Source organism: Fusarium graminearum, chromosome 2 (genome assembly GCF_000240135.3).
Source record: "Fusarium graminearum PH-1 chromosome 2, whole genome shotgun sequence".
Classification (NCBI taxonomy): Eukaryota; Fungi; Ascomycota; class Sordariomycetes; order Hypocreales; family Nectriaceae; genus Fusarium; species Fusarium graminearum.
In genome coordinates this window covers 7,172,132-7,194,051 of record NC_026475.1, presented here as the reverse complement: position 1 = coordinate 7,194,051, position 21,920 = coordinate 7,172,132, and the positions used below count along the sequence as shown (strand labels likewise).

Sequence of the window (21,920 nt, the reverse complement as noted above, 5' to 3'; positions counted from 1 at the left end):
AGCACCTGAATAAATTCTTGATGTCTCCAGTAATTATCCATCTTGTCTACAACCCCATTTGTTCCTTTACGCAACAATGTCAGCTCAGCAAGCGATCCCACCTGAGCTTCTCAATTACGATCAAGGTGCCCCTCTGGTGATTGTCAGTTCTGTAGCCATCCCATTTGCCCTTGCCGTTGTAGTAGTGAGAGTATGGGCACGGCATCGGAAGCAGATGCGCATTGGCATTGATGACTGGTTTATCCTAGTCTCGTTGGTACGTGTCTCAATCTGTTCCCACATTGTTTCTATGTCCCTGACTGGTTGAGTAGCCGTTGCATTGGAGTACCGCTGCAGTAGCAATCGCATGCAAGTTGATCTTTACACTTGACCAATAACCAGTGACAACTAATATCAATCAGCTGTTAAATATGGTGGAGTTGGAAAACCACTGCAAGTCAACATGATGCAAGACCCAAATCGGCTTGGAAGAGCTCAGCTAGTTAGCAAGGACTCTCCTGCTAGAAATACTGTTGATGCTAACTATGATATCAGTGTTTGGTCTTGACCGAGTTCGTATACGGAGCTGTTCTCTGCACCATCAAAGGCAGCATTCTCCTCATGTATTACCGAATCTTTCCAACTCGATCGATGAAGTTTGGAGGTTACATCCTTGGCGGAATCACATTTGCCTGGTGGATTGCCTGCGTCTTTACGACCATCTTCCAATGCTCACCTATTGATAAGGCCTGGAAGCCCTTTATGCAACAAGGTCAATGCATTGACAAGAACAAGTTCTTCATCGGCAACTCGATTCCCAATATTATCGTGGATGCGATGATGATTGGACTGCCCGTATTCGAGGTTTCCAAGGTCCAAGTCCCGCGATCACAGAAAATTGCCATTGCTGGAATCTTTCTACTTGGAGGGCTGTATGTCAAGGAAACGTATATGGAAAACATATGCTAACCAGTTACAGCATTGTGATCATCAGTTGTATCCGCTTGAAATTCATCGTCAGCCTTCTCCAAGCAGGTCCGACTGCAGACTTTACCAGTACGTTGCAAATATTGTATAACAAGACAAGGCTGACTCAATAACACAGAGCTTATTTCGGCACCCTGGATCTGGACAGTCATTGAACCAACTGTTGGGTTACTCTGCGCCTGCTTACCGACCATGCAACCACTCCTTTACTTGCTCTTCGGTCGTTTCATCACCAAAGCCACCCAAGACCGTAGCAAGGAGGGCATTGTCACCATTGGTGGCAGCGGTGCCAAACAGGCGACGCCTAAAAAGGACGGACCTTTCCGAAGACTCCATGACAACGATTCCGCTGAGGAACCCGTCTTGTGGCCAGAGGCATACTACAATCAGCAGAACACGGTGGTCGAGACTGCAAAAGGTGGCACTGTGGAAACTATCCCGTTAGGTGCTATTAAAGTCAACAAAGACATGAGATGGGAAGAATCGTAATAAGGAGTAACCTTTACTGGAACTGAACTTATAAATGTACTAAACTAATATTAAAAGGAGATATAACTTAATATATATCTATAGGAATTAGAAATCTTTATAGATTAGTCAGTTATTAAGATTGAGACACGCGGTATTTGAGATAATGCGGGTAAGGGAAGAAAGGCAGGAATTTTGATTGTCGACTCCATGGCTGTCACTGGCAAACACCTACAACCAGAGGTCATTTCAGGTAGCAGTAAAACATGTAATTTTGAATTCACTATGTCTCAATTTCTACATTTTCATCATAACCAAACTAATGCAAATCCCAAAGGATACCTACGAGACATGACTGTGGTTATGTGGCTAGACCCTCAACTAACAGCGGCCTATGATATGGCTCTAATTGGCATTGTCCAATGGGCTGCTCAAGTGTCTCAAGGCAATGCCGATCTCAGCTTGTTGACTATGGCTGTTGAGAGGGATAATGATACTACCGTATCAATGTACGAAATTGGGTAGCGGGCGCCACGAAATCAGATTACTTATCCAGGCCAATCAGGGCCATGAGAGGTCAGATACCGCTGACTCAGCTCTATAACCGTTTTATATCCAAAAGGAACAAATAGCAGAGGGGAAAAAACGTGACGCTCGCTACCCAATTTCGTAAATTGTTACGGTATCTCCAAGGTCGTTTCCTACATCGCCTCATGTACAATGAATGCACGTTTTATAGCAACTCCAGCATACCGACGTGTCTGTCGAGGTACATTGCTTTCCGCGTGAGAATTCTCACTCCCTGGCCTATTGGCATCTACTTCTGCAAATTCAGCCTGGATCAACGCCCAAGTTCAAAGACTCAGTCACATCCTTGGATATCCTCCGTGCCAAACCCTTGAAGTTGTGCATGACTGGTTTTCCGTCCTGCCGCCATAGGTGAGTTATAAGAGACAAGATTTTATTGACACCTCATCTGAGATTGCAAAAGGTTGGAAGAGATTTGGAAGCACCTGACAAGGGCCCCTCCACAATGCATAATTGGCACTCCTCCAATTGCGGAAGACCAGATGTAGTTGTCTACGAAGGCCTCGGAGTTCCAGTTTGTATGGACTGTGGTGAGATGGCCCAACCATTTGATGTGGGGAAAGATCACCAAGATGAGCTCGACATACCAAATGGTCCTAAGAGGTCTGCCATGCGGTTGAACTGGCCACCTTCTGTGCCATATTCAGACGATGCGTATCAACATGACAAAGGCAAATCACTTTCCAAGGCTATAGAACAGTACTTGGAACAACTCTACTGCCAGAATAGAACAGGCAACGCCACAGCGCATTCCCTTCCTTCAGAATCATTCGATCGACCCCAGGATCAAGCGTCTTCGGGAATCAAGTCCACCTATATCCCACTTCAAGGCACCAAAATTCGTGTTTTAAGACTATCTCGAGGCCGCTTCGGAAGCCCTCTACACGGGAATCTTGAAACCATCAACCTCCATAACGAAGAGCCCAAGACCGAGGAACCAAGCATACTACGAGTAGACGATGACCAGGATCGCACGCCTTATGAAGCAATATCTTACACGTGGGCTACAATCTCCGGAAATCGGCAGAAGGACCACGCCATATTCATTGGTAAATCATGGAGTATGCTGCCGATTACAGAAAACTGTTTCGATGCATTGACGAGTTGTCGGCTTGAAGACAAGCATCGATACCTGTGGGTTGACTCCATATGTATCAACCAGTCAGATATCTCTGAAAGAACTCACCAAGTTGGGCTGATGAGACAAATCTACTCTGCAGCCAACCGTGTGTTGATATACCTGAGTGTAGACCACGCCAGCAGCGACCCAGCGACTGTCAACGACGACCCAGAAACCCTTTGTCTAAATCCCTATTTCTCCCGTATATGGGTAGTACAGGAAATAGGCTCAGCAAAAAAGGCCATCGTGCTATACAAGCGGCAATCGATGGGTTGGGATTTCTTTCATACAAACCTACAACGATTAATGACCCGGAAATGGGTTCGACACTTTGGCCGCGCCAGGCAGATTGATGACGCTGAATCTTTCTTGGCACTCCTTGAAGATACTTGGGACTGCCATGCAACAGACCCAAGGGACAAAGTATTTGCATTATTGGGGCTATGGAAGGAGTCACTTGAGCCGGACTACACACTCTCACCACAGGCCGTTTACATCGGACTAGCCTCCAGATTTGTGACAGACAGAGACGAGAGACTAGCTGGAAGAGTACTCGATATGGCCAGCCAGGACCATTCAATGACTGGCCTACCATCCTGGGTTCCTGACTGGAGCGTTAAGAGTCAACAGTTACACCGAAGAGCTTGGAAAAAGAAGTCTTCTTTGCCCTCGACTACCATATCTAGTGGGCGATCAAAAAGACAAAAGTTCCGAATACACAGTAACACCGGTTCTTTATGTGCCGTGGCTGCAGAGATCGACATATTGGAACCATACCTGCAGAAAGGTTTTCGGGTGACGACTGATGGTCTGGCCACCGCAACAGTTGGACAAATCCAGGTCTCTATGCCTCTTCACGTCACATCGAAGTGCAAACCAACGGATAGTATATTTGAAGCCTACGAGTATGAGTTCTTCTTAATCCTTCGCAAGAAGACAGATACTCACATATACACGTTTGTTGGGCTTTGTGACTACAATGTATTAGCGACTACCGAGACAACACGTGTCGATGCGATCAGATACATCAAGGACTGGGCTTGGCTTCTTGATGGACAGAAAACATGGTCATGGTCAAAATTGTCGAATTGGGAGAGGACGCACAAATGTTGGCTGAATCTGAAGGAGCAGCAAAGATTCGAACGTCGAATCTGCTTTCGAAGGTTAATTCATAAGGCACATTTCCTCAACCAAATCCGTGAGCTGGCAGAAGCTGCTCGGCATATTTTAAGCGACTACGATGGCGATAAGAATAGATTGTTGGCCTTTTTTAGTCGGAGTTGGACAACCGTCTGTCAACGATGGAGGATTGCCGACGATCTGCAAGTATCACTCCAACTAAAGCACAGAAATGAGATTCGACATTTTCTACCGGGGTACAAGAGTCTGGATCCGTCGCCTGAATTCCTTGAGACAACTGAGCTGGAGCCGTCGATGTGGCTACCTATTTCCTCCCATTGGTTTCACTGGATAGAACACTATGGAAAGGATTGGCTGTACAGCTACTATGAGCCATTGGCCGCATGCATAGAAAAAGAAATCCCTTTACCTCACCTAAGTCTGGTTAGTACGTTCGACGAACGAATGTCGTTATTTCTCAAGACCGACCTCGAAACAGGACTCCGGCAACTGCAACTCGTCGCCCACAGCTACCCTCTGATCGCTCCAGAAATGGCTAAGAAGAGCAGGTCATATTTGCTCAACACAAACTATAGCTTCAACTTCAGAAGTGTCCAATTGGAGGCATTCCTGCGCTGGCTATCAAAACCGTGGTCACCAAACATATCCGTTCTCAGATCCGAGGGGAACTTAGAAAGCTTATTAATCTGGGAAGCTATGTTTGATAACAGAAATCAGATCGATGTTATCCACAAACTACTCGACGAGAGTTTTGACAAACATTTGTCGTTGTTATCGACGTCTTGTGACAAGATGTTGTTTACAAAATTCTTCAACTTGGTCTTTAGGGAGCAATTTGAACTTGTGTGGATATTTGTGTTACATAACTCTGAGAAAACCACCAAGGTCATCGACAAATTTTCTCTGTTTAATCTAGGTCCCCAGCTTACACGAACATTCTGGTGGAGGTTCCATAGGAGTATTGTTAGGGTGTTTGAGATCTTGGGAGAGAGTTCACCCACAGACGATCAGATAGAACAGAAGTGGTATGATTGTCTTGATTGGGTGTCACAGGGAAAACCTCCACCTCGCGTTGCAAGTCATCCTTTGCCTGGACTTGAACCCGAACTTATACTGAGGCCTCAGTACGAGCATCGGGACTTCCATAGCGAGCGGTTGGTGGACTTTATCTCAAAGCTCACGTATCATGGATCATTCATTTCAACACGACGTCCAACAACATCGGAAGGACTCGAAAATACGGATAAAGATTCCCATTCAGCACCAGAAACAGACTTTGCCAAAGAACAGCTCTCCGAGATTGTGTATTCGGAGATTGAACGACTCAGGCTTCCAGAAAAGGTGTTTGCTTTTCTTTTTAGTGGTATCCGTGCAGATCAAGAGTCGCGTGAGTTGGCATACACAATGTTTGAAGCTATGGTTGCTGGAAAAAAGTCACTTGTGTTGGGTTCCAACATTGTTGAGGGATGGAGACAAGAGGAGGAGCAATGGAAAACAGTGGAGGCGTATGTGTCAGACTCCGAATGGCATATGACTAGCTTGAAGTTGAAGCTGATCGGGGGTATAGCAGCAAGTGGAGAAGAACGGGATGGCTGGGGCATATACCAAGAGATTGTTATCGTATAGTGGAATGTAGCTATGTAGTTTGACTTTGTCCGATTCGAGCAAGCGATCAGAGACACCCGAGGCCATATACTTGGGCAATATTACATACGAAGTCAAGATAAATCTTTGTCAACAAGTCCCGTGGTGGAGACGAAAGCTAATGACAGGTCGGATCTGCAGTCCATAACATCAAACCCAACAGGGACGGGAAGAGTGAGGATAAGCATTGCATTGCGAGTCTTATCATGAAATCCAACACCACCGATTTGAGATGAAATGACCTCGTTAGTATCACTCTCTGCTTAATGCGGCTGCACCAACGCGTTTAGCCATGTATGCAAATGTGAATCACCTATGTTGGCGTTGATCAGCAAGATGTGAAAGTGTATTCCAACTTTGCTTACTCCAACTGGTTCAGCCTAACTATTACCTGATGCTGTTCTTGCACAATGTCGGGTGGTATTATGTAATGATAGCCGGCACGGCACATCTGCCGGCCATCATTCGTCCAATGCGGACGTGTTGATTGTGTTGCACTGCTTTAAGATTTAGAGCTGAATTGGAAGCCGTCATGAGCAGGATGATCAGTTTCTCAGCTTTGAGCAAACATGCTGATCATTGCTACTTGCAGTAATTAGCTCACTCGAGCTCTCGGCTTTCTGGTGATTGAGTTTGTTGATCTCCATAGCTGGACGGGAGAGACCTTTCCAATGATGATCATTCATCGCGGGGATTTTCCAAGGGTACGGCCCGAGATCTGAAAGTTTAAGGCGATGCATTTGAATCAACTTGTGAGCAGTCAGCTAAACCCTCCATGAAGTCCCCATGGTCAAATGTTGGAGTTAGAAAGTATCAGATTGCAGTATGCTTTCTGTGCTTGTATATCTAAGATATATCTACTTGTCAGCCAGAGCATAATAGCAGAACATAGATCTTGTCCTGCAAAGTGACAGAGGCGCAATAAGTAGTCCTCCTACAACCATCACCCTTCAGCACTATTTTTGAAATACCCTTCCTCGGCGGGGAAGCGGATCTGGCTATTGAGTTCATTGGTATTAAGAAGGTTTCAGTCTTGTCTCCTCGATTCTGAAATAGAAACGGCAGCCACACTAGCGCGGCATTTGTGGTGCAGATCTTGAAGTATCATGAGAGAACACCTTAGAATCACGTAGGCTACACCAACAGCCACATAAGTTGTTGATATTTCGAGGCATCGATAACATTCCTGTGATGTAGATCGTCCGAAGTCTGTCGGAAACTTAAACATAACCTGAGAATGAGAATAATGAGCAGAGAACGCGGGCAAACGCAATAGAGATTGTGGTTGAATGTGACGAATATAAAAATGGCAATATGCCCTGACTCCTTGAACCACATCACTCCACACAACATCACCTCATTATAGTATCAGTTTGACAACAGAAATATCGCTCAATATGTCTTTTCCCCGTCGCTTCTCCATTTCCATCGATGGCAGACCTGTGGGCATGCCCAAGGATGACCCCGCGGCTCGGCCCCAGGCGCACGCTGCTGATATGCACGACAGACCTGCCATCTTTGAGATTCAAGGCGATCACCTCACCTGTGGGTCCTTGGTCATGGGCCGCCAAAACATGGAGGACCGCAGCTTGATGCCCAAGCGTGTTGTGTGGTGCCCTATGGATCAGATGGACCAGATACAGCCTGTACGCATTCAGGATCGTGGGAACGGCCCCGAGCTTGATCTCAACGGTACGATGATATTTCTGCATTTGACAGAAGATTATTTTAACATTTTATGATTGCAGGCGGCAGACTCGCATTCGTTAATAATGGGCAGCTTGTAAGCCCACTCGTCCCAGGTACGTACAAACCCGCCGCAAGATCGTTATACTGGTCTATTGACAAACAACGAATAGATATGACAGAGAACCAGAGGGTTGAACTTCGACCTGAGTTCATGTAAGGCCAGAATGGTAAAGGTCACAAGGTCGATACAACTTGCGGCAGTTTATAAACAGTCCTGAGGATCACGGTTTGTATAGCAGATCTTGCCAACGTCAGTACCTAGCTTGAAATGACAATAAAACTATGATCACTGTCATGTGCATAGCCTTCGGCGAAAGTGCAAATCATATTCTAGTGTCCTCATGTTCATAATCTGTGCCTTGGCCTACGTACATGAACTAGTAATAGGCCGAACGTGTGTGTAAAAGAGCTTCCCAACGGATATACTCCAAAATAGTGGCGGTGACCTGTACATACGACCATACCTACCAGAGAACTCGGGATCCCGTCCGCTCTCCCATAGATAAGCTGGTAAGGGGCGGATTAGTAGTTGGGTCGGTGACGACCAGCGAATCCCCGCTGTTGTATGTTCTTTTTGCAGTATCGTCTTGGACATACTTGAATTTTGTCTATTTCTTTTTACTCACTCTTCCTCCTGGTATTGCTGACCTATGAGACCAGTCTTCAATGCCAAAGTTTACTGAGCAACTGCCGTGCCCCACATGCTCGTAGCAAGTATAACGATGCTGCTAGTCTTGGAACGGAATTGCACCAAATCATGATCATTCAGCCTCACCAAGCACAACCTCAGTCCTGCTGAAGTTGCGACCATATTGAGCGCAACTTATATCACTGTAACAAGAGCACAATGACAATGCATCGATTCATATTATTCTTACAGCACCCATAATGACAACTGTTGCCTCCACAGCGGCTACTCCAACCTCATCCGACCATTGAGTCGCAATCCAGTGCGACACCTCAATCAACTGCATCGTCTCGGGCGACAGGTCCTACCGCCCCTCAGTGGAGCGAAAGAGATGTCCCTCCATGGCTGCAAAAACACATGAATTATTGGAAAGTTGAGCCGACTCCAATTCGAGCTCGCACGTGAATGCTTGAAGGCTTTGACCACTTTCAGATCAACGGGCTGAACCTTCCTAGACATTTGGAAGGAATCAAGAAGGAGCTCGAACAAGAGTGGGAGAAACAGAACAAAGCCGCACCGAAGAAACCAGATGTGAGAGCCAAGAGAAAGGCAGACACTGATGCCAACGCACCCGCAAGAAAGAAGACCAAAAGGCTTACGCCAATCAAGTCTGAGGGAACACCACAAACTGAAATGCCACCTCCTCCACCTCCAAAGCCACTGGGAAACCTCAAAGGAAAGTACGCAATCCTAACAGACATTGCCTGCTGCAAAGGGCAATGAGACCCTGCACATGACTACATGTGTAATATTGTATTGTCACCTGATGACGGTGAGACTATGCAAGGTCACTTCAACATGGGCGAACATACGGACTACAACATCCTGATGTTCTTCGAGAAGCGTCCGACCAAGGCATCCTCACGAAAAGTCTGGTTCAGATGGCGAGGCACAAAGTCACACGGCGGTTTCCAGAAATACAGAGGTGACGACAACCATGGATGGGTCAAGTTTCTCGGAGACTGCCGGATTGAAGTATGGTTTGACAAGCTCAGAGTGCGCCTGGACGCACAAAAGGGGAGAGGCATGGGTGAGAATAGTAAGCACAGCGTGGTCAGATTTTGGGAATACTGGCACGATTATGACGACAAGGGAATTGATCTTTTGGACACATCGAAACTCTTTCCTGACTGGTAGTAATTGATTGCGTGGAGTTCACGACGAACTATGTATGTCACTCTTGAGGTTCCTTGTATCTGAGACAGCGGTTGGGCGGAGTTTTTGTCTTTGTTCATATTTGCCCTCATTTCAATCATCGATATAACACAGAAATTGATCACAGTTGCCCAAGGCCTCACCTCTGGTAGTATAATCTTCTGTACAATGGTCAACGTAGGCTCCCTCGTAATCCTACCACGCTGACGAAATATCGGTGAGTGTTCAGCTTTCAAGCTGTGCCAACCACCTCAAATCACTTGTTCACCAGAGGTTCTACAGTACGACTATGTTGCTACGTGTTCAGCCGTCCCGAATGACTAGCTATAGCTTTACTGTTTCACCTCGGGCCGATTAGTTCATTACTCTTCACGGAGTCTGCGTCACGATCCCTTTTCAACCTTGAGGTAACACTATCCCGTACCCGTTTCGAGATCTTGTGTGAAGCCCTTCAAACACATACGGATGACAAGTGATATCTACGAGAAAGGCCATATGGCAGGCAGTCTTGAGACGCGTGAATCACATAACCTCTAGTACTATAAAATCCCCCCAAGAAGCGGCAAACTTACACTCTCTCCCAACTAAAACATCAACAATCAACAAATTGACCACACAACAACTTAAACTATCTTAATTTAACTTCATTACCTCTATCAAACATTACCATGTCTACTCTTCCCGATCATTTTACTATCACCGTCGATGGTAAGCACGTTGCCAAGCCCGAGCAAAAGAGCGAAGAAATGTTTCAGGCTGAGGCTGGTGACGAGCCCGCCGTCTTTGAGCTCAAGGGTGACCGCCTTGTCAGCGGTGATTTCTCTCTGGGCCGATGGATAGTTGAAGATATGAGTAGCCACCCCAAGCCCATCATGTGGCGCAAGAATGAGGAAGAATCGCGAGACCTGCGACCTGTGACTGTCACACACAGCATCAATGGTCCAGAGATCAGGTTCCATGGTTAGTAATAGCCCTTTGCAATGACGGTGGAGCCTTAACTGATGGTTTGATCGATAGATTCTCAAGGTATTGCCATTCACGATGGAAAGCTCTTTGCAATCATGGATCAGAGTAAGTATAACTCAGGCTCTAGTACACAGTAACTAACAATAGGATTTCAGACAAAGAGGAGAGCCAGTCGGTAGAGATCCGTGCTGTTGAAGAATAGGCAGAGGCTTGTAGGTCTACGCGGAGGATCGCTCGTTACCTATAGGTTGAAGACAGGTTCGCATGGCGATCTTGAGATCTGCATCATTCAGAGATCTCATAGTACTATAAAAAATCTTTCGAATTCATTGAACTATGCCGTCCCATCTGTTATGAAATATGAGGGTTACCTGCTCAGAAACTGGCAGTACGAAGCGGATATGCCATCCCGCATGGTCATCAGCTAACTACGTACTTACACCAAGTCAAGACATTATTATATTATGCTAATGCTGGATGGAAGAAGTTGAAGTTCCTCTACGTAAACTATAGTGGAAAGCATGAAACAGGAACTGTGAGTAGCATCTTTCAGCGAGTGTCGTCGTTTGCCATTCACCGCCCTACTTTGCTTATCAGCAGAAGTCGTTGTGATCCAGAGGTTGGTAGTATCGAGGATAGCATTATCAAGAATGAGGCGGAATGGTGTTAACACTAGATCAAAAGGGTTCATCAGACTAACTACAGGTGACAGATCTCCCAACAGGCGAAGTAACGCTGCTAAGTAGGAATGGTTGTCTGCAACGACCAATGGTGACCTCACACGAGTGGCCGTGTTTGTCGTATCTTGCAAACCAATAAGGGGATCAACAGTCAAGTGATCTACAACCTCAAAAGCCGTCGTAGCCATTAGTGAATGTAACTGTTTGGCAAACAATACAATCCATGTACGCTTTGACTTTAATATAATTACTTTCATGCCAAACAGTATAACCAACAGCGGAACATCCAGCACGGTCCAACGCTCGGTACAGTGGGAGTTGAACGTCCTGAAACCTAAACACGGCTGACGACCACATCGTACATCCCAAAACAGAACAGAGGGGGTCAACAGCTGACATGTTTTTTCCCTCTTTTTTGCCACGTTTTAGAATAATGCTAGTCCGCAATGTCATCCTCTTCATGTTCTATTGCGTACACTTATCCCACATAGTCGCTGCTTTAACCGGATCTAATTCTAGACCCCTGCATGGGTTCCAGTGCCAACAGGTGGAGTCTTGATGTCGTATTGTGGTTCCAAGAACTCTCCCTGCTTCTGCAACCTTTTGTTGGTTGCTGACATTGAGCCAACGACCTGACCCAGAATTTATCCTGGGATCTCTTCATGATTGGCGTTTCGTCCTTCGGCTGTGCATAAAACAAACTGCAAGGATCGAGATACAACCCTACCTGCATATACCTACCGACTCTGCAGGTTGCTTTCCAAAGCATGGGGCCACAGCTTCACCGTCTATTGTTGAAGTGCCGACTTCCTAAACAGAACAGTACGGCAATGACAGAACAAATATCGAAAGTTGTTATAACATGTAATAGCGCTATCCTCGCACAACCAAGAGCATTATATAGTACAGGGAATACTGTTAAGCGGGCAAATGACGCGAGAAGTTCAGAACGGCTCGGCGGGATCTAGCTTCTTTCAGGAATGATTGTCATGGAACAAAGTCAATTTCGCCTTAGCCTTGGTCCGTCCGTGAGAATTGGATCTTACGATGGTTATTTACCTCACTCATATCCGTGTGGCCCGGGCCGCGCCCAGACCCGTTGACGCGATTTCCTGATGTCTCAGATCCTCGGTGCTTCTCCTCATCATTTACACGGTATCAGAATCTGTGTCTATAAGTACAATTGAGTTTTACGGTTCCATACAAGCACACACACACGCGGTATCTTGGCGGCATAGCTGTTCGTATCTGCGGCTGGAGATTGAGGCATATACATGTCTGGGTACTCAAAGAATGATAAGCTTCGCTTGACAGCTGTAGTGTCACATCATGCTCATTAATGTGCATCCTCCTCCGAGACTAAAGCTGTATCCCACTTGGACCGTATCCACAGATCGGCTCCTTCGATGTTATAGTAACAAGTCAGTGGAGCTCGTCGTAGCGAACCAGTGCAATATCCATCCCAAGTTCCAGCGAGGTCCCAGGATATCCGAAGGTTTTGCCGACTGCGGTTGGGAGACATGGGAATTAGTGCTTTCCATGCAATGCAGTGGGTTCGGACTCATCATCCTGTGTCCTGGGATCACCCAACCACGACACAAACTTATAGCCCTGTTCTCGCAGGCAAACCCTGGTATGAAATGATTAGCGGAGTAAACTAGGAGATGCAGGCAATGAGCCCGGTAACCGGGATCATGATTCCATGTGACTGCTTTGGTGCTGATGTCGTTTATGGGCTTGTCAGAACACTGTAATCTGTGCCGAGCTTACTTTTCGGTTGTTGGTTGCCATCTTATATAGTCTCTGTCTGTGTTCATGACATTGCAATACATGACCCACGCTTTCTCATGTGAGTTTCTCTAGATCTCACGGCTCTTTCATACAACCCATTCAACATCTCTGTTCTGTTCAGTTCATCCTGTATCACACAATGCCTTCTCAAATTCAACCATGGCGGGAGCCCATTGCCATTGTGAGCATGGCATGTCGTCTCCCAGGTGGCATTGACAAGCCATTGGACCTCTGGGACCATGTTAGAGCAGGCCGTTCGTCGGCCACTCCCATACCGAAAGATCGTTTCAACACAGAGAACTTTCTTTCCATGGACCCCAACAAGAAGGGAGAACAGGCTTTCAGAGGTGCACACTTTGTGAAAGGTGACATAAAGCAGTTTGACCACAAGTTCTTTGGTATAAGCAAAGATACAGCAACTGCCATGGACCCTCAACAGAAGCAGCTTCTTGAGGTTGTCTATGAATGTCTCGAGTCGGCCAATATCTCTATGGAAACCATTTCCAAGTCCAAGATTGGCTGTTATTGTGCGATGTTTGTTAGTGATTACCACGACATGCTGATGCAAGATCCTGAGTATCTTCCAACCTTTATTGCTATTGGAACGACACGCACTATGCTTGCAAATCGTATCAGTCACGCACTTGACCTTGGTGGTCCCAGGTATGTCTCAATCAGATAATGGACTAATTGGCCAGAATACTGATCTCTGGTATGCAGTGTTACTATCGATACAGCCTGTTCTGGTTCCCTTGTCGCATTGCATCTTGCTTGTCAAGCACTGCAAGCTGGCGAGTGTGACGGTGCTGTTATTGGTGCATCCAATTTGTTCTTGAGTCCTGATTACGCGTTGTCACTTACACGACTTGGCGCTATAGCCGCAGATGGCCAGTGTAAGACATTTGACGCCGCTGCAAATGGATATGGTCGTGGTGAGGGAACCAACGCTGTGTACATCAAGAGGCTCAGCGATGCTATTCGGGACGGAGATAACATCAGATCCATCATCCGGGGTACTTCCTCCAACAGGTTCGCTTCCTCCTTCTATCAGCAATGTTGAAATCGCTAATAAGTCTAGCTCCGGTGCTACTCCAGCAATCACAGAACCTTCTGGGCGGGCCCAGAGAGATACCATCTTACAAGCTTATGCTCAAGCTGGAATTGATAATTTTAGTGAAACAGGATACTTTGAGTGCCACGGGACTGGTACACCCGTGGGCGACTGCATAGAGCTTGGAGCAGTGGGCGAAGTCTTTAGTGCTAGCCACAACTCTGGAGACGCCCTTTGGGTTGGCTCTGTAAGTTACAAACTCGCGCTTCTCTTCTTTCTTTGCGTTCTTACAACATGAGGCACTAACGAGAAAATAGACCAAACCAAACGTTGGACATTCAGAAGCAGCTAGCGGTTTGAGCAGTCTCATCAAGGTGGTGTTGGCTTTAGAAAAGGGAGAGATCCCTCCAAACACCAACTATAAGACACCCAATCCCAAAAGTATGTTTGCCACTGGCTCCCACACATACCATCATGTATAGCTAACGATGTTTTCTACAGTTGACTTTGACGGTTGGAGAGTTCGTGTAGCAACGAGCGCACACCCTTGGCCCTCAAAGTCCATACGTCGAGCAAGTGTCAATTCTCTCGGTATAGGTGGATCAACTGCGCACGCCGTTGTTGAGTTCTACGAGCCGCTGAAGATCACTAATGGGTCTGCCAATGGTGTCAATGGAACTAATGGTATGAATGGAACCAACGGAGTCAACGGTACTCATTCGTTAGCCATTACCAATGGTACCAATGGCCACCACGAGGAGAACAACGCCGACAAACCCTCATTCCTGACGTTCGTATCTGGCGCGTCTCGCGACTCGAGAGACACAAACATTAACAATCTTCTGGATTTCCTTAAGACTCACGACGAATGCCATGAGTTGGCGGGTCCCCTCATCACAGCATTGAATGCTCGAAGCCAGATTCACATCCGACCGTGGAGGTCATTCGCCGTTGCCCAGACAGTCGGTGATCTGATTCAGCAGCTAGAAGGCAAGGCAATGAAGACCAACCAAGCACCAGTTGGTGGCAATGAGCCCGATATGCTCTTCACATTCACTGGCCAAGGTGCCACATGGTCACAGATGGGTAGACGTCTTCTAGAGACGTTTCCCGTAGCGCGTAACACGTTACACCAGCTTGACGATGTCATCAGAGAGCTTTCATCCTCAGTCAAGTCTGCATGGTCTTTGATAGGTACGTCCAGCGAGCAGAGCATTCCGTTTAGACGATTACTGACTTCGTTCTAGGCAAGCTTACTGCCGAGCTCACCCAAGATGAGATTAATTTGCCATCGCTTGCACACCCTCTCTCCATAGCGGTACAGATTGCTCTCGTCGACCTTCTAGCCAGTTGGGGTGTGGTTCCAGATGGCGTTGTTGGCCATTCTGGCGGAGAGACAGCTGCTGCGTATGCTTGTGGTGCTCTCACAGCCAAGGAAGCCATCACCGTCGCTTATTATCGTGGCATTGCCTGCGAGAATGCCCCCGCAGGCTCTATGCTTGCTGTGAGAAGCGATCCCAACGCGAAGGAACTCCAGGACGCACTGGAACGCAACGATGTGCAGATTGCTTGTTTCAACGGTCCCCAGAATCTCACTCTTGCGGGTCCCACGGAGGGGATCAAGAACCTGGCCGCTGAGTTGAATAGTCACGGTATTGTTTCTAGAGCTGTTGCTGTCACTCGAGCTTACCACACCCGAATCATGAAGGCAGTTGTCGATGACTATGTCGCACGCCTTCGCAGTGTTATTCATCCAAAGGCAGGACGAGTCCCCATGTATTCGTCTGTCACTGGCCGTCAGTTGGAGGGCACAGAGGTTGGAGCTGATTACTGGGGATCCAACCTTGTTTCTCCAGTTCTCTACACCGATGCGGTTACATTAGCCATGACCCAAACGGACTACAAGTTTGGGCTGTGTGTTGAGATTGGACCTCACTCATTGCTTTCGCGACCAACATCCGAGATTGTCAAGTCGCTTGCTGATGCACCCCAACTACCCTTCTTTGCCACCATGCTCCGAAACGCAGACACCAACCAGCAACTTATGAGTCTTGCGGGAGATTTGGTTCTCAGCGGAAAGCGCCTGGATCTGGACCAAGTGAACAAAGCCAGCTTGTTCAAGGGTGGCAAGCCCTCTCGTCTTCCCAACCACATTCAAGACAACCTTCCTGCTTATGCTTGGGACTATTCCTCTACGCCCTGGACCGAGCCACGAAACAGCTCTGACTGGCGTTTCCGCAAATCGCCACGACACGAGATCCTGGGCACCCGCTGCCGAGGCGCAAATCCTTCCGCGCCTACTTGGAGGAACAGGGTGTCGGTTGAAGATGCGCCTTGGCTCGTTGATCATCAGGTATGCACAATCTTAGCTTGTTCTGATACACTACTAACTCATGATAGGTCAATGGTATCGTTACCTTGTCTTTCACCACCGGTATCGCTATGGTCGTGGAGGCTATGATGCAATTGCAAGAAGAGAACAAGGAAGCCGACTGGGCAAACTATTCGTTTGAGTTGGAAGACTTTGTCTTTTCTAACTCCATCATCCTTCCTGACGAGAATGCGATCGAGCTCTTCCTGACTCTCATTCCACGAAGTGATAACACCAGATCTGACGGGACACGGTACGACTTTACCATTTCATCACTCAGAGGTGACGTTGATATCCGCCATTGTCATGGAAAGGCTGCGGCCTTGGAAAGTAAGTATTTAACAGTAACGCAATGAATCACAGAAGCTAACAGTATCGAACAGGCAATGACGGCGCATTTTCCCAGTCCAGAACCTCGTGGCATCATATGCCTCTTGAGGTCCCGCTCAAGAGCTACTACAAAACCCTGGAAAGAGTCGGCTATGGATACGGTCCCAAGTTCCAGCTTCTTAACGAAGTTCGAGTTCGACCAGGTCTCTCAGCCTGCGCTGCCAAGATCGACATGGTATCGACCGGTCAATCGCCAGTTCGCGGCCAGAGATACCTTTTGCACCCTGCCATGATGGACGCAGCTCTCCAGACACCTGCATTGGCCAATCGCTCCGGTTACTTCCAAGAGATCGACACCTTGCTTCTGCCTTCCCGCATGAAGAAGATCTCTATCCGCATGCCCGCTGACAAGACCGATACTGCCTCTTGCGCTACCAACACATCACCTGTTGGTTTCACCCGCATCGAAGGCAGTGTCCAGTGTTACGATACTTTGTCGAAGCCTTTCTTTGTGGTTGAGGGTTTGCAGATGGACAGGGCAACGGCTGAGGACCAGACTACCCTTCCTTGGCTGCGACTCAACTGGAAGCCTGATATTGGCGACATCTCTCACAATGGTCCCTCGACCAGTTCCATCCAGATCAGGAGTCTTCCAGCAGAGAAGAAGCTCATCAACCTGGAGGATCTGGTCAAGGAGCTCATACCTCTCATTGTTGAGAACGGCATCGAGAAGGGCGAGAACTTGGCTCCCCATTTGCAGTCGTATCATGTCTGGTTGCTTGAACAAGCTGAGTTACACCAAGCAAAGCTCGTCGCACGCCACAAGCAGAATGGATTCGCCACAGCTGAAGACGCCATCATGAATGTCGTTGCAAACTCTGGGATCTCGGAGACTGTCGATGCCTCCATTGTGTCGCAACTTGCGATTAACATGGCAAGGATCTTCCGTGGAGAAGTCGAACCGCTGGCAGTTTGGCTCGAGAATGACCTGCTCTACAGATTCTACGAACAGAGCATCTTCACCACGAGCATGAACCAGAAGCTTCGTTCCGTCGCTGAGCTTTTGGCGCACAAGAACCCCAACATGAAGGTTCTGGAGATTGGAGGTGGAACTGGTGGCGCAACGACCGAGCTACTTCATGGCTTCTCCAAGGCTGGAGGGCCTAATGCTTACCAGTCGTTCACCTTCACTGACATCTCGGCTGGTTTCTTCGAGAAGGCGAAGAAGAAGTTTTCTGCTTGGGACAGAATGGACTATAAGACTCTCGACATCGAGAAGGACATCTCTGAGCAAGGATTTGGCGAGGAGAAGTATGATCTTGTGGTTGCAGCCAACGTAGGTTCTGGTGTATCTCATGACGCGTTGCCGATTACTGATGACTTTCTTAGGTTCTGCATGCCACTGCCGACTTACCGTTCGCGATGAAGAACATTCGATCATTGCTACGTGATGATGGATACCTTTTGGTTGGTGAGCTGTCAGAGGGTAAGCAACCATGGTCCCTTTATGATGTGCAAAATGAGCTAACATTTGACCTTGCAGACCTCACATCGGCCAATTTCCTCTGGGTACGTTCTACAACGCTTCATTCAACTCCAATGACTAACCACCTCTTAGGGACCCTTGACTGGCTGGTGGCTGCGCCCTCGATCCCCAGGTCGTTCAGGTCCTGGTCTTTCCATGGACGAATGGCGGGACGAGCTCACTGCGGACTTCGATAACGTTGTTGAGATCGAGGCCAGACACGATGTGACTGCTTCGGATCAAATCTCCAGCACCATCGTGATGACAGCTAGAGCAAAGCCAATCGACTACACTCCACCCGAGCCACTCTCGGAACAGAGGGTGCATATCGCTGGAGTTGGCGATGACTTTACTCGCGACCAGATCGCGCACCGACTTTCCAAACGTGGTATTATTACAACATCCAGTACGCTTGAGGATCTCACTGCTCGAGAATGGTCGGGAGAGTGGCTCATCATTATGGACGAGGCTGAAGGAAGTTTCCTTGCTTCTCTCGACTCTCAGCAGTTGGAAGCTTTGAAGTCATGGCTCACGAAGCCCATCAAGTGCATCTGGGTTACACACAAGGTATACCTCGACCCGCAAAACACAACGGGAGGTCTGGTGACAGGCTTCGCACGAACCCTCCGAGGTGAGAACAGCCAGATGGAGCTGTACACACTGGACTTGAGCAGCGAGGGCGACGACACCGCCAACATCATCGACCACGTTTTGGAACGAGCCCACTACTCTCATGGCGATCCAATCTCGAGACTGGACTACGAAGTGGCTGAGAAGGATGGACAGCTCTGGACATGCAGGCTCGTGAAGGATACTGACTTGGAAGAAGCCTTTGGTCCTGCGCGAAAGATGGAAGTATCTGCTCGCGAGCTGGTTCAAACTCCTCACCACTTGGTCGTTGGAGAACCAGGTATCCTGGACAGTCTGGCCATGGCCCAAAACGATGGGCACTCGGTGTTACCGGTTGGACATGTTCTTGTTGAGGTCAAGGCTGTCGGCCTTGATGAACGGGTACGTACAATTATCACTTTGCTTGCATAGACAGCATCTTACTAACTTTTTGACAGGATGGACGAATTGCTCAAGGGTCTCTTCCAGCATTGGAGTTCGGTCGCGAGTGCTCTGGTGTTGTCAAGAGCTGTGCTGCTGATGTCACTTCACTCAGGCCTGGAGATCGCGTTGCCGCTATCGGCCAGGGAACTTTCACTACGCAATACCTGGCCCCTTCAGGTTGTTGCGCCAAGATCCCCGACTGGCTTCCTTTCGAGGTATGTTGATCTCTACAGCAGACTAGTAGGAGTGTAGGCTAATATGGTTTAGGATGCTGCCGCGATTCCTGCCAGCTTTGTCACGGCGTTGTACGCGTTGACCACGTCTGCTAGAATCACAATGGGCCAGGTATTCAAACTTCATTCGTCCCGAGAGTTCAACGAAAGTGTTAACATGGAACAGAAAATCCTTGTCGCCAACGCCACATCTGCCCAAGGCATCGCTTTGATTAAGACAGCGAAGGCGCTCAAGCTCGACGTCCACGCCACAATCAGTGATGGTAACAAGTCTCTTTTGACTAAGCACGGCGTCAGTTCATCCAGCATATTCCCCGTCTCTACGAATGCTGGTCGTCTCAATGCTTCCCGCACTGCCAATGGTCAAACGTACAAGCTTGTACTGAACACTCAATCTGGCCAATACGCGAGCTTTTCTCACCTGGTTGCGAACCGTGGAACTTATGTCGAGCTGGGTTCCGGTGGAACGCGCGATGATGAAAGCGGTTTCCGACCTAACAAGAACGTCATGTTTGCTTCCATTGATCTCTCAGATGCCTATAGTGAGAGCAAGGAGGACCTTGGAGAGTAAGTATCTTCCATTACTTCTGTTTTGACTGTTCAGTAACTGACATCCTACTCATTAGGCTGCTCGGCCAAGTTATGGCTATGGTTGAGAAGCGAGTCCTCGACACAGACCTGTCGGCTTCAGTATCTGGGCTTCACTCACTACCATCCGCCTTTGCAGCACTTTTGGAAGGCGGATCGCAGAAGCAGGTCATCTCACTTGCAGATGTCGACGATGGGCACATGATCAAGGTATGTACTCTCACTACACGTTATGTACGAGTTTATTCTGATTGTTCTTCTTACAGACACGACCCAAGACTTCTGTCTTCGATCCTCGAAAGACCTACATCATCACGGGAGGTCTTGGTGGTTTGGGCCGTGCAATTGCAGTCTGGATGGCTAGCTACGGTGCTCGAAACCTCATTTTGGCTACCAGCTCGGTCTCCAAGGCCTGCCAATCTGGTGATCTGCTTCAGCAGCTATCGTCCTACGGATGCCATGCTAGAGTTGAGGTCTGCGATGTGGGCGACTCATCAGCTGTTGAGCGTCTCATCTCTAGCATTTACACTCCTGTCGGTGGAGTCATTCACTCAGCATTGAGACTTAGTGTAAGTTCTCATCGCATCAATCATCTTCAAGTACATCTACCTAACCACTTTCCCAGGATCGATTCTTCGAGGACATCACCTTGGACGACTTCGACGCAGTGTTTGGCCCAAAGGTCAATGGTGCCTTGAACCTTCACCACTTCCTTCAGGGCCAGAACCTTGACTTCTTTGTCATGCTGAGTTCGGGATGTGGAGTTCTGGGTAACGAGGGTCAATCCAACTACTCAGCAAGCAGCACGTTCCTTGACACATTTGCCCGCTACCGTCAGAGCCTCGGTCTTCCCGCCTCGTCTATTGATCTCGGCTTCGTGGAGGATGTCGGAAACATCAGCGAGCGTCCTAAGATCCAGGCTTCCTTGCTGTCTCGTGGTCTTCGACCCATCACAGTACGCGATGTTCTGCGCGTGGTCGAAGGTGCTATTGCTACGGGCACTCCTAAGCAGGTCAACGCTGTCACTGAGTCTGCTTACGATGACTTTTCACAAAGTCAGATTGTCCTCAGCTTTGGCATGATTGACAAGGCTACAGCAGAATGGCAGTCCTGGGCCAAGGACGCAAAGTTCGGCTTGCTGCGATCCAAGGCCACTGACAATGTGGCAAGCGATGCCGATGCGGGTGGCGTAGAGAGCGCAGTCCAGACAGCTGTCAAGGCCTTCCGAAACACTCTTGGTCGATTGGGTGATGCATCTGAGGGCAAGGAAGCTGCCTTACAGCCTGTTGTCTGCACTGCCCTTGTTGCCAAGCTGGCACAAGTACTGTCGATGAAGATTGACGACATTCAGCCTACGAGATCGGCTGTTCAGTACGGTATGGACTCACTCATTGCTATTGAGGTTAGGTCATGGGCAAGATACGCCTTCCAGATCGATCTACCTATCAGTGACTTGACGAACCCGTACAGTATTCAGGATTTGGCGGCGAGGGTTTCTCGAATGATTGTGTGAGAGATAGTTGTTGGATCTTTCGAGAAGGGGCATGGGCTTGGAGTTTTGGTTTATATAGTGCATCAATTTTGTATTCTTGCAAGGTTTTGTTTATATCATGAGTTATGTATTTGAATTCCAGTCTGTAGGAATTGCTTTGTGTTACCATCACGTCGTTAAAAGTCTATCGATCTATCCCGTAGCCAAACCAGCACCCATTATATCCCAAGCATTGCAACCAATGCACCGGTGCTCATCGTAAATCCTAGGTACAACTCACCCCGTAGAAATTCTTCTAGATAATCCTATGTACAATGCTTAA

General features: G+C 48.0%; 8 protein-coding genes and 1 non-coding gene across 9 annotated transcripts; 8 read left to right on the top strand and 1 right to left on the bottom strand.

Moving 5' to 3' along the window:
* Nucleotides 1-76: 76 nt before the first annotated feature.
* On the top strand, nt 77-1,455 carry FGSG_03336 (uncharacterized protein; the record flags this gene model as incomplete). Its single annotated transcript, XM_011324097.1, has 4 exons — nt 77-256; nt 535-911; nt 959-1,035; nt 1,085-1,455. 4 exons carry the CDS (start codon nt 77-79, stop codon nt 1,453-1,455), a joined length of 1,005 nt encoding a protein of 334 aa, XP_011322399.1.
* Nucleotides 1,456-1,644: 189 nt separating this feature from the next.
* Nucleotides 1,645-1,959, top strand: FGSG_12455 (uncharacterized protein; the record flags this gene model as incomplete). The annotated part of the gene is made up of 1 exon (XM_011324096.1): nt 1,645-1,959. One exon carries the CDS (start codon nt 1,645-1,647, stop codon nt 1,957-1,959), a length of 315 nt encoding a protein of 104 aa, XP_011322398.1.
* A 508-nt stretch (nt 1,960-2,467) lies between these two features.
* Nucleotides 2,468-5,908, top strand: FGSG_03337 (uncharacterized protein; the record flags this gene model as incomplete). Its single annotated transcript, XM_011324095.1, has 1 exon — nt 2,468-5,908. The coding sequence occupies one exon, from the start codon at nt 2,468-2,470 to the stop codon at nt 5,906-5,908; it is 3,441 nt and encodes a 1,146-aa protein (XP_011322397.1).
* A 1,415-nt stretch (nt 5,909-7,323) lies between these two features.
* FGSG_03338 (uncharacterized protein) lies at nt 7,324-7,832 on the top strand (the record flags this gene model as incomplete). The annotated part of the gene is made up of 3 exons (XM_011324094.1): nt 7,324-7,618; nt 7,675-7,728; nt 7,795-7,832. 3 exons carry the CDS (start codon nt 7,324-7,326, stop codon nt 7,830-7,832), a joined length of 387 nt encoding a protein of 128 aa, XP_011322396.1.
* Nucleotides 7,833-8,129: 297 nt separating this feature from the next.
* On the top strand, nt 8,130-8,245 carry FGSG_20028. Its single transcript, XR_893023.1, has one exon. It is a non-coding gene; the product is annotated as a 5S ribosomal RNA (ribosomal RNA).
* A 916-nt stretch (nt 8,246-9,161) lies between these two features.
* On the top strand, nt 9,162-9,500 carry FGSG_12454 (uncharacterized protein; the record flags this gene model as incomplete). The annotated part of the gene is made up of 1 exon (XM_011324093.1): nt 9,162-9,500. One exon carries the CDS (start codon nt 9,162-9,164, stop codon nt 9,498-9,500), a length of 339 nt encoding a protein of 112 aa, XP_011322395.1.
* A 544-nt stretch (nt 9,501-10,044) lies between these two features.
* Nucleotides 10,045-10,830, top strand: FGSG_03339 (uncharacterized protein). The gene is made up of 3 exons (XM_011324092.1): nt 10,045-10,478; nt 10,536-10,589; nt 10,640-10,830. The coding sequence occupies exons 1-3, from the start codon at nt 10,187-10,189 to the stop codon at nt 10,684-10,686; spliced, it is 393 nt and encodes a 130-aa protein (XP_011322394.1). The 5' UTR covers nt 10,045-10,186; the 3' UTR covers nt 10,687-10,830.
* Nucleotides 10,831-10,941: 111 nt separating this feature from the next.
* Nucleotides 10,942-11,352, bottom strand: FGSG_12453 (uncharacterized protein; the record flags this gene model as incomplete). The annotated part of the gene is made up of 1 exon (XM_011324091.1): nt 10,942-11,352. One exon carries the CDS (start codon nt 11,350-11,352, stop codon nt 10,942-10,944), a length of 411 nt encoding a protein of 136 aa, XP_011322393.1.
* A 1,742-nt stretch (nt 11,353-13,094) lies between these two features.
* FGSG_03340 (uncharacterized protein) lies at nt 13,095-21,619 on the top strand (the record flags this gene model as incomplete). The annotated part of the gene is made up of 16 exons (XM_011324090.1): nt 13,095-13,618; nt 13,676-13,984; nt 14,034-14,253; nt 14,324-14,447; nt 14,508-15,200; nt 15,254-16,359; nt 16,407-16,707; nt 16,761-18,043; nt 18,097-18,193; nt 18,251-18,276; nt 18,326-19,243; nt 19,300-19,500; nt 19,553-20,085; nt 20,145-20,316; nt 20,373-20,675; nt 20,732-21,619. 16 exons carry the CDS (start codon nt 13,095-13,097, stop codon nt 21,617-21,619), a joined length of 7,698 nt encoding a protein of 2,565 aa, XP_011322392.1.
* Between the last annotated feature and the right edge of the window lie 301 nt (nt 21,620-21,920).